Source organism: Neovison vison, chromosome 7 (genome assembly GCF_020171115.1).
Source record: "Neovison vison isolate M4711 chromosome 7, ASM_NN_V1, whole genome shotgun sequence".
Lineage (NCBI taxonomy): Eukaryota > Metazoa > Chordata > Mammalia > Carnivora > Mustelidae > Neogale > Neogale vison.
This window is the reverse complement of record NC_058097.1, coordinates 175494907-175510612: the sequence shown is the minus strand read 5'-3', so window position 1 is coordinate 175510612 and position 15706 is coordinate 175494907. Positions and strand designations below refer to the sequence as shown.

General features: G+C 44.9%; 1 protein-coding gene across 1 annotated transcript; it reads left to right on the top strand.

Moving 5' to 3' along the window:
* Nucleotides 1–7049: 7049 nt before the first annotated feature.
* Nucleotides 7050–14608, top strand: KCNA4 (potassium voltage-gated channel subfamily A member 4). The gene is made up of 2 exons (XM_044259003.1): nt 7050–7438; nt 10535–14608. Exon 2 carries the CDS (start codon nt 11311–11313, stop codon nt 13273–13275), a length of 1965 nt encoding a protein of 654 aa, XP_044114938.1. The 5' UTR covers nt 7050–7438; nt 10535–11310; the 3' UTR covers nt 13276–14608.
* The last annotated feature ends 1098 nt before the right edge of the window (nt 14609–15706 follow it).

Sequence of the window (15706 nt, the reverse complement as noted above, 5' to 3'; positions counted from 1 at the left end):
TATGATGCCAGTAAGGTCCTCTGAAAGTAAGAGTACCGAAGATTTCCCAAGGTTGTAAAAACGATCTGGAATGTTGCTGTTAGAATGAGTTGGCTAGACTTGTGTTGGCCCCTGTTCAGAAAACTTCATCCCACTCACAAACTCAGATGAATGAGTCTTGGGGGCATAGGTGACTTGACCAGTTAAGCTTGTAACTTGTGACTTGAGTAGCCTGGTTCAAAAAGATGAGCTAAATCAGTCAGATTCCTCCTTGTGGGGACAAAGGATTTCAGTTCATAACAGACAGTTATTATTTTAAAGCAACATTATCCTCTATTTATGCAGTAGTTTTACGACATACATTTCCTGTATGATCCACATTCATCACTTTGAGACCCAGGACTGATGGTATAGTTTCCATTTTTACACACAAAGAAATTGATGTTCACAAAGGTTAAGAACCTTTCTGGAGGTTCCACATCCAGGTGTTTGGAGAGACAATCCTATAACCCAGTGTCTGATCTCTGCTTCAGCCCCTTAAGCAGTCTAAGAGTAATTTATTTAGTCAAATGTTAATTCCCCCCCACCCAAGAGCTGTTGTAAATCATTAGAATTTCACTGTAAATATTATTAAGTTTAATTATTAAATTTACCTTCAAGTTCGAATCTGTGTATGAATTCGGAAAAGGACTCATTCTAAAAAGCATCTGAAAGAAACTTAGTTTTTGCAGTCTTACATGACCTATGATCTCTGTGCTTCTTCGGGGTAAGAGCTAGCTTGTGAGATTGACTAAGAAATAAATTAGAGTTGCTTTTAGCATATGTAAAACCTGATATGTGGTACCCTGTTCTCAGTAGCTGCTGCTGAGAAACCATAAGTTAGCATCCTATTGCACTCATACTCTCAGTCTTGTTCATTTTGGCTTTTCATTCTAAAATATAATCAGTGGGCTCATCCCCAGAATTGTGTTTTTATCTTCAGCCAGGAGTGGAGAAAACTGAGCAAAGAGCAGAAATTTTCTTTTTAAGTTTATTTATTTGACAGACAGAGATCACAAGTAGGCAGAGGGAGCAGGCTCCCTGCTGAGCAGAGAGCCCGATGCGGGGCTCCATCCCAGGACCCCGGGATCATGACCCCAGCCGAAGGCAGAGGCTTTAACCCACTGAGCCACCCTGGCGCCCCAAGAGCAGAAAATTTGAGGTGTATTTGTAAACTGATCTGTACCCAATAGAAATTTCTTCTACATGAGAACATTCTTCCTAAAACTATGACGCTTGTTTGGGGAAGCATGTACTAGACAAGGGCTTTCTTTTTTTTTTTTTTTTTTCTCCCAATTTATTTATTTTCAGAAAAACAGTATTCATTATTTTCTTCACCACACCCAGTGCTCCATGCAATCCGTGCCCTCTATAATACCCACCACCTGGTACCCCAACCTCCCACCCCCCCGCCACTTCAAACCCCTTAGACAAGGGCTTTCTAACAGTCAACCAAATCAGGAGAAGTAGTCAGGGCTCCAGTGGGTGAGGTGATCTTGGAGAAAGTGTATAAACATTCTTGTGCTACACAACAGAGGCCTATTATAGGCTTTGGTGATGCCTGTTCTAGGGAGTGAATGGTATAGAACAAAATCAAAGTGCGGAGTTGGTGGAAGGAGTCAGCTTTCATGATAACAGAATGTAGCCTGCCCTATGGTTACCGACTAAATTTAAAGGGGCTTTCAGAGAGTTTGGAATACAGTTTTGCCAGGAAGTATGGCATGACCTCTCATTTTTATGAAAAGGTTCATATGTAGGTATATGGAAAAGTTCCTTGATATAAACTATTAGGAGTTAGTACAGAGGGCAAAGTGCTGGTCATGTCTGTGGGAAATGAAATACTGTTTTATGCCTAAACCTTGCTTGATTCACCTCTGTCCCAAGTTTGCTCCTGATTGTGCCAAGACAAGGTTTTAGGTGATTCTTATTTGCACCTAAGTTCATTTTAAGTGAGCCTCCACGATTGCCCTATTTTCCAATTATATAAAAGGAAAGCAGACCAAAGAGCTAAAAGGATGACTCTCCGTTGGTGGAGTAGAACTGACAGTGGCTCTCAGTAGCAGTGTCACCCCACATCAGGTGGGGTGCTTTGCAAATTCCCGGTTACCTCAATTAAAGAAGGACATTTTTGATCAATTTCCACTTAGAAAACTAAATCAGAGATAATTTAGCTTATGCGAACTCAATTTCACTCACTTGGCCTCTGAGATGCAATCATAGATGGGGAGAAAGGGCTGCCGTTGGAGCCAAGAAGCGGAGATACCTGTAACTCAGTCTAGGAGATGCCTCCACTGCTGTTCTGGTTTGCCCAGGGGAGTGGGTTGTGCACATGAACTACATCTGTCCTGTGTGTGGAGATGGAAGAAGGGTTGTAAATGCTTTTATGCAGTGTTTTGTCACAGCCCCATGTTCAAACTTTTTTTTTTTATTTTTTAAGATTTTTATTTATTTATTTGACAGGCAGAGATCACAAGTAGGCAGAGAGGCAGGCATTGAGAGAGAGGAGGAAGCAGGCTTCCTATGTGGGGCTCGATCCCAGGACCTGGGATCCTGACCCGAGCCAAAGGCAAAGGCTTTAACCCACTGAGCCACCCAGGTGCCCCCCATGTTCAAACTCTTGAGCATGGCACATCCATGTCCACCCTTACTTCCTTTCCTAAACCGTATTAGACCTCTGCTTACCTTTCTTTGCTTATCCTCACAGGTGCCATTCTTGTTCAGTTAGCCTCTACCGGGGGGTTCCTCCTGCCCATGGACTTTTCTTTCTAGCCTCACTTAAGTTCTGCTTCTCTCTGCCCGTTGTGTCTTCTCCCAGATCCCTCATCTTGTACCCTCTAAACTACAGGTGTCCACCCTGAGGCAGGTAGTGTCGTCTTGTTGCCCAACGTGCTGGGCACAGTGCTGTGATCAGGAAGTCAGGAAGAAAGGGGTCCATCTTACTCTGCAGGGGTGATGTTTCCTCACCATAAAAAAAAAAAAAATAATTTTAAGACCTGACCAGTACTGGTACACATAAGATGGAATAGGGAATAGTTAGTAATGGACAGTCGTTGAACAATTCATGTACAAGGAAAAACTGTCTGAGGGATCCACATTTTAGGAATAATGGGTGGCTTAGAACATTGGTATACATAAAATCTGGGAATGGGAGGAATGGCATCAAGTTTCCCAGGACTTTCTCATTTTCACATCCTTCAGAACTTTAAAAGTCAGATGGTTGAGAGGCTGGGAGTAAGTAGGCAGAAAAAAAAGATGTTTCTTTTTTTCTTCTTTCTTTCTTTTTTTCCTCCCAATGCACACACTGAACTTTCTTGGCAAATGGAAGCAAGCCTCTTCCATTATTCATTCATTTTATTACCTTCTTGTCCAGTGCCTACTCTGGGTCAGGTGTTGCGCTGGTTGCTTGGGATACAGCACCTGTTTTCAGGGAGGTGTTGCAGGCTTCTCAGGGAAAGAGAGAAGTAAATAGAACACTGCAGTTCACTGGGTACTGTAGTCCCCAAAGAGAACAAAAACATTTATAATGGGCTTAGTTTGTATCCCTCAGGGCCTCCTATCTGCTTCGTACAAAGGAGGATCTACTGCCCTTTGCCCCTTTCTATATAAACAAAGACTTCATAGTGTGGTCTGGAACATTTGTACCACCACTGAGAGAATTCAAAGCCAGGGAGAAATTATTTGTGGCAATAAGTGTATAGGGAACTGAGGAGCTTAAGAAATGTTGACTAGTCGATGACTAAGAAAAGCAAGAAAATAATTTCTTTTTCTCCAAAGAAAATAGAGTTTGGGGACTGAGACAAGGTAGATTTTTTTGTTGGTCACAAATAAAGAACCTTTCTGCAACTGTTTATGTGATTTTCTAGGAATCTTTAAGAGAATTTCAGGGAGAGAAATGGAATATTTCTTGTTTGCTTTATAAAGAAATTATTTAAAAGGGCGAAGGTGTGTGTGTGTGTGTGTGAGAGAAGGAGAGAGAGAGAGAGAGAGAGAGATGGGTGGATGGGGAGAAGGCTGGGGGACGCACTGTTCTTCCCAGTTGGACACCATCTTTCTTTCCAGCTCCTCTGAGTCCACCCCAATCCTGCATGTCTGCATAAACTTTATTCTTGCCATTGTTCAAACACATCTCCCCTTTCCTTGTCAATCCTTGCTTGCTTCCCCCAAATTAGATGCTAGTCCATTCTTTGCACCCTTGAAACACTACTCTCATTCCTTCATCATTGCACATACCCCCTTGTTTCCTCATCTGTCTGTGTATCCATAACAGCCACTCATTTGTGTGGACGAATGGGTATAGAGCACGTGGCCTTATCATCACTAGCATGGGGTCCGTCCTCTTTGCAGTCAGATGTTACAGGCCAAGTTCTGTTACATAGTCCGCTATTTAACTTATGGTATGTTTGTGAACCATCGTAAGCCTCAATTCCTTCTCTGTAAATTGTAAATAAAATAGTACCAACCACATAAATTGTTCACTTACACAGATGAAATTTAGACAATATGCATGCAAAGAATTTAGCACAGACCCAGGGACTAAGTGGGCACTCAGTGAGTGTTAGCTGCCTTGATCAAGTGCTCAATAAGTCCTCTTTGTATAACGTGAAGGACTATCTTGGCAAGGGTGGTTTTTCCTCAGCTGCGTTCTCGCATGGCACTTCAGTAATTCAGATTCCTGATACCTAACAAGTACAAGTATTTCTCAAGTCCTCAGGCATTTTTAAACTTTAAAATTCTCTGGGCCATGAAAGGAACAAACAATAAATGGCACATGGAGGCATAATTCATAAATTCTAAACATGATCCATTGAAAATATCCACTCAAAATAACTGTCATCTTTTGTACTTCATCCAATCTCAGTTTTCATCTCTCTGAAAGCTTTCCACAGTTGGTCTGGAGAGATCTCACAAATTGCTTCTAGGAAGCTAGTCCCAAGATCTAGTGCTCTCAGACCTGCTTCCTACCATCCCGAGAAACATGGTTCTGGGAAGACAGCAACAAACTCAAATATCTGCTTTTGGTATGTATGAAACTGCACACTGTTTACATCACACGATGGAGGTTCAGAAAGAGGGTTTTAGGCCAGTGCATGGGGCCATTTGTATTTTTGAAGAAATCCACCATCCCTGCTTGCTGGAATGAACTATAATGGGTAATGAATTGGTGCAAAGAGCCTCTCTTGACCCAGGGTGGAGGTACCTTTTTCTCAATTCCTCTGCTCCTTGGCTGAGCCCAGAAGATCACAGGTAAATTTATTCAGGACAAAAATTCAAGCTGCACTAGCTAGAAGAAGTTAGGACAACTAGGTCCCACTTCAGCTTCTTTCTTTCCTTCCTTCCTTGGTTCCTATTCCTTTGTTCCTTCCTTCTTTCTTTTCTTTTTTCTTTCTCCCTCTCTCCCTCCATCTCCTTTTCCTCCTTCCATGTTTCCTTCTTTTTCTTTCTTCCTTGTTTCTTCCTTTTTGTTTCCTGTTTCCTTCCTTTCCTCCCTCCCTCCCTTCCTTCCTTCCTTCCCAATGATTACAATGTAAATGTTTTAGTTATTTTAAAAGTTTTTTTTTTTTTAAAGAAAAATCAAACAACAACGAAAAGGAGTCCTCCAGGTCCCCTTCGCTGAGCCGGCAGCAGTTAGGTGAGACCAGAGCATATCTATAATTCAGCTCAGGAATATTTCTCTTAATAATTAATTGAGCGCCACAAAAGGAGGAGGCCCAATAGGGCCATCGAACAAAGCTGCCAGCTGAGGCCGACAGTGGCCGCCTCAGCGCCAGCTGACCCGCCCAAGGTCGGATTTACTCCAGTAGTCCCGGTGCGCGTCGCCACTGCTTGCTTGGTCCATCAGAGGGAGCTGGAAGAGGTGCCTGGAGCCCGGGTCTTTACCTGCCTTGTATGTGTGTGCGTGTGTGTAAAAAATCGCACTTGCCATCGGTATCTTTCTTTGAGCGGATGTGTAGGAATTGCAATTTTACATCCATGTCTATGGACATTTCATACGCCTGCCACCTAATAAGCAATGTGGGAGTCCAGCCCAGGGTGGACGCCAAGGCAGGCGCACTCGCCTGCCCCCTGGGGTACTGTGGGTTTTGTTTGTTTGTTTTTGCTGTTTGATGGGGGTGCGTGGTATTAGAGATCCGACTATTCTGATAAAGACCTCCCTGGAGTCAAACCCTTAGCCAAGTTGTATTCTTCTTGCAGCAACAGGTTCAGGGAAGGCTCCATCACCCCTTCTAAAATCCTCCCGCCCCGGGCGGGACTTATAACCTGCTCAGAGTCCTCGGGCTCTCTCCCTCTTGCACTTGTGCCTCCCGTGCGCAACCCCTAACCTGGGCCTGATTCCCATTTCTGCAGCCCGCCCCTCACCCGAATCCAGCACACTTTGAAAGTCGGCCTTCTCTGCGCCCAGAGGCCCGACCCCCGAGTGGAGGCTGACAAATTGTACAAGGGAGGCGGAGACCAAGGGGAATCGGCCCGTTCGTAGGGGACTGGGGGCTCCCAATTAGCTGCCTCGCCAGAGATGCACCCAGGCTCCCAATCCTACAAACCCGTTAAGCGGGGCTGTGTGTGAGAGAGTGTGTGTGAGTGTGTGTGTGTGTGTGTGTGTGTGCGCGCGCGCGCTGAGCTGTAGAGAAAGCGGGTCAGGGAGAGACGCGCAGAAGCACCCTGTTGGCGAGACTGGACCTCCCGTCGAGGTCTTCCCTGCCAACCTCTCTCTTGGGCTCCCGCTCGGCGGTGCGGACCCCCATTTCAGCGCCAACGGGGACGCCTCTTCCTCCGGGATTAGTGCTTCGCCTCTGGGGACGGCGGCCAGAGGCTCCCGGAATTGTTCCCTGTTGCTCCCCGGCGTCTGGGGGTCGGCCAGGGGGGCGGGCAGTGGCGGCGTCGTGACTGTGCCCGCCCCGCGGCGCGGGGAGGTGCCCCAGGCTACAGCCCGCTCGCCACACCCTCGGCACAGCCCTGGCCCCGCCCCCGGCCGGCGCGCGCTCCCGGCCAGGGGAGGCGTGTGCTGCTTCTGCAGCCAGCGAGAGAGGGAGAGGGAGAGGGATGGATATTGGAGGAGGAATTCGGGCTTAACAAGTGATCGCTGCTGTCTAGGATTTTGTTTCTTTTTCTGGGGGAACCTTGACTTCCTTTTCCGATTGAGCCCTCCTGTGCTGAACTCCAGAGGAACCAGAAGTCTTGGGGTCTTCCCCCGGGTAGCCCTGATCCCCACCCCTGGCTCCAGCAGCGAGGACTCTGTGCCCCCCGGCCAGGCAACTGAACTTGTTTTGTGGATATTTTGGAGCTCCCACCTGCCACACCGGAGTGATTCATTCTACCCCCCCAAGAACATTCTTCCCCTCCTCCAGCTGTTGCAGCTTGAGGGGGAAAGACAAACCGAGCGGGGGATTTTCTTTATATTTATTTTTCACTCCGCCCGGGAACGGTAAGTATGATACCTCTCTTATCTTTTCCCCACTGTCCTCTTTTGGTTGTTAAGAAACAGTGGACATTTGAGGGATAAATAATATCGAGAATGTGACAGAAGGGCATGAATGGAAGGCGGTTAAAAATAAACCATGAGGTGGAAGAAGGGAGGTGCAGATGCTGCGCGGCGCTCCGGGGGGCCAACAGTTGTTATTTTCCTAACCCCAGGGATGGGGTGCGTGCGCCCTGCTTAATGTGCCCGAGCGGGAACCTAGGTCTGGAGGGGAGGGTGCGATTAAAGATGTCGTTTTCCAACGACATGGGGTTCAGATTTAGCATCGTTTTCCCTCATCCCAGACTCACCGGTTCCGTTCCTTTGGGAACAGCTGGCGAACGGGTTTGAATTGCTGCCTCTCCCAGCATTTGGATTTGCGTGCATTTTCCGAGCATTTCAGTAGCACATAGGGACTGTGTAAATGGCGTGCGTTGAAGTGTCCATTTCTCACGGTGTTGGCTTTTTGATTTTTTTCAATCTCTCTCTTTCTCTCTCTCTCTCTCTGATAGGTGCAGGTACCACCCTAAGACAGTTGCAGGAATTAGCACTGAGGGATGAAAACAGCCTTGTTGTTGGGGGGCAGGGGAGGAAGTCAGGGATACTTGGCTGTTGTTTGGGGGGCACAGGGATTGGGGGAATAGGTAGTCTGCAAAATCCGATTAGTTTAATGGTGTTAAAGAGGAAGGGAAATTTCTATGCAAAGGTCTCCCTCATCAAGGCTCCTGGGAGTAGTCTTGAACAGATTCCCCTAGGCATGAATACCTAGGGGAGGAAGAGAGATTTTTAAGCCAGTCTTGCTGTGTGGAAGGTTTTTCCTTCTCTTTCCTTTTTTTCTTATTCTTTTCTTTCTTCTCCCACCTGCTCCCTCCATCACCTCCTCCTCCTCTTCTACTTCATCATCATCATCATCATCTTCTTCTTCTTCTTGGTTGGGGATAGTGAGGTAACTGGTAGCCAATTAAAAGGAAGGCAATCTGCTTCTTGTAAGGTGGGGGAGGGAGATAAACAAAAATGACCAAACCCAAATAAATAAATAAATAATTGGCGCAGGGCACAGTGTGGGCGGGTCTACATCTCCTGCAGAGTTGATGGTAAGTTAGAAGACATGCTAATTCATGACCCTCTGGGAGCACTTAGCTGGGAGAGGGGTGTGCATAGTATACAAGAATACAGATACTTTGGTTCTAGGGTTTTATTTAAATAGTGTATTCTAGCTGCTTTGAGGGAGTTGGGGGAAGAAAATGGGCAAACTCTTAGGCTCTTCGTCCTGTGGAAGTCTTTTAAAGGTGGTGGTGGCCTGACCTTCTAGGATAAATGTAACACCAGGGTGGTTTGATAAATAGAGATCTGGAGACATCCTGAAGGTAGACGTTTCAATGTATTTCCTGTCATTAGGAGTCAGGCAAAGGAAGGGGCTTGTCATTTGAGATACCTTCAGAGGTGTATTTGGTGTACTAATCAAGCTCACCTCTTGCCTTGGGAGATGTATGGTGGGAGGTGCTCTGTTTACCACTTCCCTGCTTTGTCACTTCATAAAACTTGGGTGGGTTTAGCCTTCTAGGCTGAAAGGATTCAGCAAGGAGCAGCAGCAGGTGGTCAAGGGCTGAATCCCTTTAATGGCTCCAGAAAGCCATTTCTCTTGTGCTCCCCAAGTGCTTCCAGTAATAGAAACTGGTAGATGCCCTGAATTCTGACTGTCATTATCCTCCCCAATTCTCTGGGCTACTCTGCATTCTTGGAAGTCCTGTTGGACAGAGTGAATGCAAAAGCATAGGAGACAGAAGATGAGGGCCTGGCTGAGGAGATGAATTAGTTGGACCTAGCGAGAGCCAACTAAGAAGAAAGGCCAGGAATACCAAGTGACAGTGGAGACAGATCTGGGCTCCAAGGAAGAAGTGATCAGCAAGTGGCAGATTGGAACTAAAAGTGGGCAGAGAGAGGCAAGGGCGGCAGCGGGGTTTGGGAGACTGGAGATAATGGATTATATTATGGGGGGGGTATGATAGGCTGAAAATAAAATCCATACAAACTGGGATTTAATATATAAGGAAATATTCCCTTGAGAGGAGTGTAGGAGGAAGCATTGAGGGGAACATGGAGGAACGGCAAGGAGAAAAGATGATTATCAGAGAAGTGGAAACTGGGATTAGCTCCTAGGCTGTGGGTGGTAGGGAGTGTTCTGGAGTCTGGGGAACAGAAAAACAACAACAGGGCCATGCTTTAGGGAGTCAGGAAGTGCCAACCTAATATAGGCCATTAGTATGTCTCAAAGTGTCCTAAATGTCCTTACATTCTGTCCTCCCCGTAACTGAGACTGTGGTTTAAGGACATATACATTTGGGCGTGAGTAGATTGACAATAAAAGCTTAGGTTACAGTCAGGTTATTCAGAACTGCCAGCATTTATTGACATTCCTTACGTTTGTGTTATTCTATCAACATACAGAGCCTCGTTCTGGTCCTCAGTAATTGGGATGGGGATGGGGGAGGTTGTATTATTACCTACACTTTGAAGATGGGGTGATTGAAGCTTGTTGAAGTGGTGGAGACTGGATTAAAAAAAAACCTGGTTTTTCCAACTGCTCTGATCCTGAATCAAGACAGAGAGGGGTGGAAAGGCACTAAATTCAGAAATATCTGATGAGTGGAAATTTTTAAAAAAATGCCTTGAGATCAATGAATGATGGAAGCAGCTGTAAAGTGACAGCATTATTATTGTGGAATGAAGAAAGTGACACCGAGAATTAAGACCTGGCACGAGTGAAAGGGAGAGCCGAAGGAAGAGCCATGTGGGTCGAGAGTGGAGAGAGGAAAGATAACTGAGTTGCCATGAAAATAGACTGAGCTGAAATAATAACCAAAGAAGAAGGACAGAAGGATGATTTAGTAAGGAGATTTAACCACCTGCCCCACACTCCTTGGAAATTTGTGGTCACTTGGTGCTTTATGTGGTTTGCTTGAGGACAAGAGAAAGAAGGTGTATGGGAAGGAAACACTGTTTGCTCCTTATGATTTGATTCCTTTTATTTTTCTCCTATGCTTGTTTCCTTTCCTTTTTCAGGTGAAGTGCTTCCTCTGCATGATTTTAACTGAAGGATGCTCTGCATTTCCTTGATTTCTATGGAGACCTCAGAGCTGGGTTTGCCCCTCCTGACACCTCATCTTGTAACTTCTCTACCTCCCAAGGTCTCTGCCCCTGTCGATAGCTTGGCATTGGCCCTGGGTCCAGGAAGCCTGTGATGAACTTGAGGGGAGCACCTGGAGAATCACCCTGATAGGCTTTGAGCAGCCATGGCTAGACGTACTTCGAGCCACGCGTTAACATGGGTCAAGCCGTCACTAGAAGGCAAGTGCTAAGACTAAAGGCTTATTTGCATTTTATTTAAATCTGATGGACTGAGCTTTGGACAATTTCCATGGCAGAAAAATATATTCCATTTTCTAGGCACAACTGCTGGCTGTCAGACACTTGCCGCCTTTGAATCTTGCGGCATCACCACCAACCACATCCTAGACGTATTTCCAAATTCAAACAGCCACCCGAAAACAGGTGTTTGGGAGACCCCAGCATTTTTTGACTTGGGCTTGAGAGTGCTAGGTTGTTTATCTAGACCAGCCAAGCTCTGGAGAGCAATGTTGAATCCCTGGGAACAGAGAGCATGGGGCGTACTGATTTAAAAACAGAAAATGCAAAGTTGGACTGAAAATATCCTTAGTCTTCCAAGCAATCTGCTTAAGGGTTCCAAACTTACCTTAATTTGGTGAGAAAAGAAGCTGCCCTATTTTTCTTTCTTCTTCTTCTACAACTGGAACCAGCCATTTCCAAAAACCACCACCATGGAGGTTGCAATGGTGAGTGCGGAGAGCTCAGGGTGCAACAGTCACATGCCTTATGGTTACGCCGCCCAGGCCCGGGCCCGGGAGCGGGAGAGGCTCGCTCACTCGAGGGCCGCCGCGGCTGCCGCCGTGGCAGCCGCCACAGCTGCTGTGGAAGGCAGCGGGGGTTCCGGAGGTGGCTCTCACCACCACCACCAGTCACGTGGGGCCTGCACCTCCCATGACCCTCAGGGTGGCCGGGGGAGTCGGAGGAGGAGGCGCCAGCGGCCTGAGAAGAAGAAAGCCCACCACCGTCAGAGCAGCTTTCCTCATTGCTCTGACCTGATGCCCAGTGGCTCTGAGGAGAAGATCCTGAGGGAGCTGAGCGAGGAAGAGGAAGAGGAGGAAGACGAGGAGGAGGAGGAAGAGGAGGGAAGGTTTTACTATAGTGAAGATGACCATGGTGATGAATGTTCCTACACGGACCTGCTGCCTCAGGATGACGGGGGCGGTGGTGGCTATAGTTCAGTCCGCTACAGCGACTGCTGTGAACGTGTGGTGATAAATGTATCAGGCCTGCGCTTTGAAACCCAGATGAAGACTCTGGCCCAGTTTCCAGAGACTTTGTTGGGAGACCCTGAGAAGAGGACTCAGTACTTTGACCCTTTGCGTAATGAGTATTTTTTTGACAGGAACAGGCCTAGCTTTGATGCCATCTTATATTACTACCAATCAGGAGGCCGCCTCAAGAGGCCAGTCAATGTCCCCTTTGATATCTTCACAGAGGAGGTGAAGTTCTACCAGTTGGGAGAAGAGGCCCTGCTCAAGTTTCGGGAGGATGAGGGCTTTGTGAGAGAGGAAGAGGACAGGGCCTTGCCAGAGAATGAATTCAAAAAGCAGATTTGGCTTCTCTTTGAGTATCCGGAGAGCTCCAGCCCAGCAAGGGGCATAGCCATCGTCTCTGTCCTGGTCATCTTAATCTCCATTGTCATTTTCTGCCTGGAAACTTTACCTGAGTTTAGGGACGACAGGGATCTCATCATGGCACTGAGTGCAGGAGGACACAGTGGGTTGTTGAATGACACTTCAGCACCCCACCTAGAGAACTCAGGGCACACCATATTCAACGACCCCTTCTTCATCGTGGAGACAGTCTGTATTGTTTGGTTTTCCTTCGAGTTTGTGGTTCGCTGCTTTGCTTGTCCCAGCCAAGCGCTCTTCTTCAAAAACATCATGAACATCATTGACATTGTCTCCATTTTGCCTTACTTCATCACGCTGGGCACCGATCTGGCCCAGCAGCAGGGGGGTGGCAACGGGCAGCAGCAGCAGGCCATGTCCTTTGCCATTCTCAGGATCATTCGTCTGGTCCGAGTATTCCGAATCTTCAAACTCTCCAGGCACTCCAAGGGCCTGCAGATCCTGGGTCACACCCTCAGAGCCAGCATGCGGGAGCTGGGCCTTCTGATCTTCTTCCTCTTCATTGGGGTCATCCTGTTTTCCAGCGCTGTGTATTTCGCGGAGGCGGATGAACCTACTACCCATTTCCAAAGCATCCCGGATGCATTTTGGTGGGCTGTGGTGACCATGACGACTGTGGGCTATGGGGACATGAAGCCCATCACTGTGGGGGGCAAGATCGTGGGGTCCCTGTGTGCCATTGCAGGTGTGTTAACCATTGCTTTGCCAGTGCCAGTGATTGTCTCTAACTTTAACTATTTCTACCACAGAGAGACTGAAAATGAGGAACAGACACAGCTGACACAGAATGCAGTCAGTTGCCCATACCTCCCTTCTAATTTGCTGAAGAAATTTCGGAGCTCTACTTCTTCTTCCCTCGGGGACAAGTCAGAGTATCTAGAGATGGAAGAAGGAGTTAAGGAATCTCTCTGTGCAAAGGAGGGGAAGTGTCAGGGAAAGGGGGACGACAGTGAGACAGATAAAAACAACTGTTCTAATGCAAAGGCTGTGGAGACCGATGTGTGAATCTTGTTCTCCACCCGCCACTACACCCCCTCCCCAACCCCAGTATCTCCAAATATATTTATGCATAGAGAGTGCAGTTACGAAAATGAAATATGCAAACGAACCTAATGCATATAGTAGTACACCATTTAATGGTTATACGTGACATAATTGTTACCTTGTATTACATATCAAATAAATGATACATCTTGGAGAAGAGGGAGGCTAAAATAGGAGCAAATCTATCTTTATATTTTTTATTAGAATGCAAGAATTTTGCACATTAACTGGAAAAGATGTTAAAAGTAAAGATGGTTCCACGGAGAGAATGTATATGTGTGTATTTGTGTGTGTGTGTGTGTGTGTGTGTGTGTGTAAGTAAATTGTCAGCGTTGTTAGTAATTGTGCAATGATGGGAAAAGTTGGCATTTTGAAGTATTTACTATGTAAGAACTAATGAATTCAAACTGTCATTTATTAGTGCTTTGATAGCATTTCATGTCTTCGGATTCCATGGTTGTTTTTTTAAAAAATTGTAAGAATTACTGTGTAGAAAAAAAAAAGAAAGTGAATTATTTAATAGAATATAGGTCACAGTTTTATCTTGGATTTAATTAAAGTTTATTTTTAACTAGAAATTAACTTTTAAAAAGGCTGCGGGGTCCTTTAGAAATTGATTATATTTTATTATTAATTTTGGGAAGATATGACAGCAAATGTCTAACAATATGGAAGAAGTGAAATTGGAGAAAATGTAACAAGTTTTGTTCACAGATAACAGGACTGGAATTTTTTTTTTTCCTTTGCACTACTTCATATGCTGGAGATTGAGAGAGACTTCCTACTGTGAATGTTTACTAATGTAACAGTTCAATGACAATCATTGGAAGAATGATTTCTTAGTCTTATTTTATAGTTGTTTTCTTTGTGTGAGACTAATGGCCACGCAGATAACAGCACATGATTCCCTGTTTTTAAAATCTAAATAACTGATTTGCAAAGGGAATATGAAGTAAAATTTAGCAACTGAATCTGTTGAAATTGGACTGTTACAATGATGCTTCTGAAACCATACTATTTTAATTATTCTTCTGCCTTTTAAATCCAGAATAATTTAACCAAAGTTAATGCATGCACTGAAAGAATTCTTGAAGAAATAAGATGCCAGCAGCTACAGTGATTATGGCTTAAGAGCTTTCTATTAAATGTGCAACATAAAAAAAAATGTGCAACATAAATGCTAGATTTATTAAGTTTATTTCTTTGTGCAGCTACCTAAAGGCACAGTGTGGGGAGTCACCTCAGAATTTAGCACTCTGTTTGCTAAAACTGGTATAAGGAATAATTGTGTCAGAACATTTGGTTTCAATATCACCATCATTTTCATTTTTGTTAACGGATCTTATGACACACATAACTGTGTTTTAATTCATGACAAGGTGTTCTAGAATGTGAGGTAACAGCTAGCAATCAGACCTGCACTGTTAAGTCATCATGAGATATAAATGAGCAAATTTAACATAAGAGGCCTTATTCTCCACTGTTTCTTCAACATTTATTTTTTATAAAATGGTTATCCTGAAGTTTGGGAAAAGTATACAATGTAGCACATAATGAACTCTGACAACTGTGACTATTAAAAAAAAAAAAAAAGATCTAGAATAGCTTTTCTCAAGCTTTTAAGTCCCTGGTCATCATTTGATAATAACATAAATCTTCTTCAGTGATATTTGAAATTCCAGGTAAATCTAATGTTAGGTTTAAAAGCAAAGTTACACCCTTTTCCCCACCCCTTCCCCACCACTTATAGGAAAACATCTCTCAAGAATACCATTTGGGAGAATGGAAAGCAGCAAGCGGGGAAGTTGATTGAATGCTCTGACCAAAGATCTCTAGTGGACAATAGAGCATGACAAAACAAGGAGATGCAGTCTTGTAATAAGACTTCAAAGATGGCATTTTCATATATGTTGGATATGGAGCAAAAATGTGATAAGCATTAGACTAGGAGGTAGGCTCTCTGGGTTGGGTCACTATTCATTTGAAAAAGTCACCATAAATCTCTGCACCCCAATTTTCTCATTAGTGAAGAAGAGGGCACATAATGCTTTTGTTACATCACGGAGTTGTTATGGAAAGCAAATACGAACATGTGAAAACTCTGCAATGCCGAGTTCCATGTAAATGCCTGATGTTGTGTCTAAATTGTTTAATCTTCCTTTGGGCGAAAGAGATTTAGAACCCATGAGTTACATCTGCTTTATTAGGATCTTGTAAAAATCATGGGTAATTTCTTTAAATTTGAGCTTTTTACAAGAAGTGGATATATGCAGATTCAAGATAGCCAGCCTATCATTGAATAATTACAGCAGTTTTTTCATTTGGGAGAAAGATCCCAGGTGTGTCATGGTGTAAAAAGTTGACTCTGGGAATAAGGTACCATGTGTCTTTG